The 3,999-nt window shown below is 30.4% G+C and overlaps 1 protein-coding gene across 1 annotated transcript; it reads left to right on the forward strand.

Annotated features, from left to right (window-relative positions):
- Positions 1 to 703: 703 nt before the first annotated feature.
- LOC133033069 (WAT1-related protein At1g25270-like) lies at positions 704 to 2,413 on the forward strand. The gene is made up of 7 exons (XM_061107627.1): positions 704 to 832; positions 978 to 1,114; positions 1,328 to 1,427; positions 1,546 to 1,658; positions 1,729 to 1,963; positions 2,047 to 2,205; positions 2,291 to 2,413. Exons 1-7 carry the CDS (start codon positions 704 to 706, stop codon positions 2,411 to 2,413), a joined length of 996 nt encoding a protein of 331 aa, XP_060963610.1.
- Positions 2,414 to 3,999: the final 1,586 nt, after the last annotated feature.

Below are 3,999 nucleotides of genomic sequence, written 5' to 3' on the forward strand. Positions count from 1 at the left end.
CTCGGGGTACCTCGAGATATAAGTGTTCCCTACCACCCCCGAGATGGGTTTTCTCCTTCTTTTTTTTTTTTGCTCGGAGTGTTACCTTCACTTCACCCCGAGATGGGGTTATGGGGACTTGATCGTTTCTACCTCTTGCATACTTTTTTAATACTTGTATGTACACTTTTTCTATGTGTTAGATGCACCATATTATACCATCGACACTCATAGGAATTTTGGAGAGCACTGATAAGATAGCCATCACAAAATTTATCACATGTGATTGTCTTTATTTGCTCCTTTAGTTTCGTTGGGTAAATTGGTGTTGTCTTGGCAGACCATTTATATATATATATGTAATATGGTTGCCTTACATATATGCTTTCTCTCTACTTCTTTTATTATTATTATTATTATTATTATTATTATTATTATTATTATTATTTTACTAATAAGTGTGTCCATCATGGATATCCTACTAGCGTTATTCACCTTCATGTTCATTATTTTTTTTAAAGATGTACCATGGCGACTACTGGGAGGTGACCACCGGGTAGACGAAGACCTTCTTTAGCTTTTTCTTGAAGATTGCTCCAAGTAATCTTCGAGTTCCTTTAACTCATCTCGGGATGAGAGTTCTAATATCGGATCTAAATATTTGGGAGACAATAGGCAGTGAGGCGTACGACCGACAACCCTGGAAGGACTTGAGGTGGAACAAATGGATGTAAAGATAACATTTCTACATGGCCCACTTGAAGAAGAAATCTACATGAGCCAACCTAAAGGTTTTAAAATTGGTAATCCAGATGAAGTATGTCTTCTAAAGAAAGCTCCTAATGGCCTCAAAGTAGGCCCCTAGGCAATGGAACAAAAGATTTGACCAATTCATTACTAAAATTAGTTTTGTCAAAAATAATTTTGATCCATGTGTCTACCTGAATCATAACATATACTTGCTGCTATATGTTGATGATATATTGATTGTAAGAAAGAGAAAAGTGGAGATTAATAAGCTGAAGTTGCAACTAAACATTGAATTTGAGATAAAAGATCTTGGCAAGGTTAAGAGAATTCTAAGTATTGAGATTGAAAGGACTGAACTAGGGATAATTAAGCTGCATCAGAAGAAGTACTTAGAGAAAGTATTAGGAAAATTCAAGATGGACAAAGCTAAAGTAGTTACCACCCATTAGCTGCTCATTTCAAATTATCTCAAACTCAGTGTCTAAAAACGAAGAAAGAAAGAATAGCAATGGATGAGTAGCAAATGATCGACTTGGATTTTCAGAATTATCATCTTCGTTTAAAGTGCTTTAAGTCTGTGTTGCTCCTCCTTTTCCAGAAGAATAGGGAGAACACAGAAAAACGAAGAAGAAGAAGAAGAAGAGAAAGGAGCTCAAGATCTTCTTGACTCTGATACCATTTTAGTAAAGAAAAACAGAGTGAGAAAAGAGAGGAAAAAATGTTTCATTGATTAGAGAATCATAGTGTTACGATAAGCTTATTTAGGCTTATTTATAGTTCGATATAATATATATAAATGTATACATAAATTGCAAGGTGAAAACCACAAGATTGTTTTATTATGGTTTAAAAGATACAACAGCTACATATACAACCAACTTCCTCAACCTTATTCCTATAGTCACTTTTGTTGTTTCTGTCATCATAAGGTAATGTAATTAATTAAGAAATTATTGATTTGTGTTAATTAATGTTGATTAAAAATGTGTTTGTTGTAAGACTGGAGAGACTTAGATTGGGAAGCAAAGAAGGGAAAGTAAAGACAATAGGGGCTTTATTGTGTGTGAGTGGAGCTCTACTCACTGCCCTTTACAAAGGAAATGAATTTTTTATATCTAATCATCATTCAGATCATCATAGTCCCATCATCATCACACCTCATCATCATTGGACACGTGGCACAATCATGTTGGTTGCCAGCACCCTTGCTTATTCATCATGGTTCATAGTCCAAGTACTAATTTCTCATTCCCATATTCTTCTTACAATTTTTTACCAATTACTCCTAATTTTGTTTGTCATATTTTGGATATGTAGGTAAAATTACAGAAACAATTACCATTTGTATACTTGTCAACTATGTTGACATGTATTTTGTCTTCATTTCAATCAGTGATCTTAGGCCTATGTTTGAACACAGACTCAATAGCTTGGAGTTTAGGCTGGAATCTTCAATTGGTTACTATAATCTACTCGGTACTTAAGCTCTTATAATAATGTAATTAATTAATAATGTGTTTATTATTATATTAATTAATGTTTTTTATTAATTAATTAATAGGGAATATTAGCAACAGCAGTGAACTTGTGCTTACTTTCATGGGCCATATCAGTTCAAGGCCCAACATATCCACCAACGTTCAATCCTCTTGCTCTTATTTTTGTGGCATTTTTAATTTTTTAGATGGAAACTTGCAAAAATACCGAATTTTAGATAAATATTTACAATTTTATTGTCACACGGCAAAAATTACTTTTATACTGTCTTAGACTTTTTTTTTTCTTTTATACAGTATATACCGAATATCAAGAACAATGCCTCCATCTTCCACACCCATGCACAGAACCACCATAGCAACACGAAAATACTAAGAAAACAACCATTAATTCCGGCGAGATTGAATAAAAACAGTGAAATCGACGTTAAATAAATAATCATGCCAAAATAACTGTAAAATAATACTAAAATAAATCAAACAAAACAAAAAGACAAAAAGATAAAAAAAATTAACTATCTTCTGCACAGTCTCAACACTAGATACAATAGTGGCTATATTTGCAAGTTGGGTCTTCAATTTAGGTGAATAAATTGAAATTAAGTTATTTATTTTTATGATTTTAAGTATAAAATTATTTATAATGAAAATAATTAATTTAATCTAATTTTGTGACAATATTCAGGAAGCAAGTGGTCGTATAAATAACAATAGAAGAAAGAAGATGAGGAAATTACATTCTATACCCTTTTTATATTGTCCTTTTTTATTTTTACACTCTTTTTTAAAGTCTATCATTTTTACCTCTTTTTTAAAATATTGTACCAATTTTGCCCCTGTCACTTTAAGATACTCTCCATATGACTATCTTATGTCAGGGTATTTTGGGTACAATACATATAAAAAGAGGTATGTTTGAATTAAATATAAAATTAGAGGTAAATTTGAGTAATTGATTAATAAAAGTGGTATTTTTTAACTTACCCGAAAAAAAGATTGATACTTGGGCTCAATCTCAATTCATGTTCAATTATTCAAGGGTTAATTTCACAAATGCACAAAAATAACAAAAAAACAACAAAAATACAGTTTTACGGAATTTTAAATATTTTTACGGTTTTTTTGATTTTATTTACATAAAATACGGTCTTTTTATGTTGAAATTTTGTTCATTTGTTGTTAATTTTTTGTTATATGTATGTTATTTTTTGTTGTTTTTTTGTTGTTATTTTGATGTTATTTTCATGTTACTTTTATGTTGTTTTCTTGTTGATTTTATGTTGTTTTCGTGTTATTTTTTGGAAAACCGTAAAAATGTAAAAAAACATTCTTTGAACGCGAAAATATAAATAATTTACAAAAAATAGTGCCTTATGTAATTATTCCATTATTCAAAGGTTCATGACCAAAGCCCAATCAATTTCTCTCTTTCTATTAAACGTCCAACCTTTAGGAAATTCATTGATGCATTTTGTTGGGCTTCTCTTGGCCCAACTCTTCAAACCAAATTAAATAATGTGGTTTTTACAAAAATATTAGATTTTGAGCAAAACCATCTGAATTTCTTTACAAAAATACTATATTTTTATAAAATAACCTATAAAACAAAAAACAGAACAATTAAAAAACAACAGTAGAACAACTAAAAAAACAACCGTAGAACAATAGTGAAAACTTAACACAGTACATAATATGAAACTTACATAGTATTTTTGAAAAAAAATACAATATTTTCTAAGAAAATTCCGCCCCACAGTAAAAAAGAAAAAAAATT

This window comes from Cannabis sativa, unplaced genomic scaffold (assembly GCF_029168945.1).
Source record: "Cannabis sativa cultivar Pink pepper isolate KNU-18-1 unplaced genomic scaffold, ASM2916894v1 Contig2, whole genome shotgun sequence".
Taxonomy (NCBI): Eukaryota; Viridiplantae; Streptophyta; class Magnoliopsida; order Rosales; family Cannabaceae; genus Cannabis; species Cannabis sativa.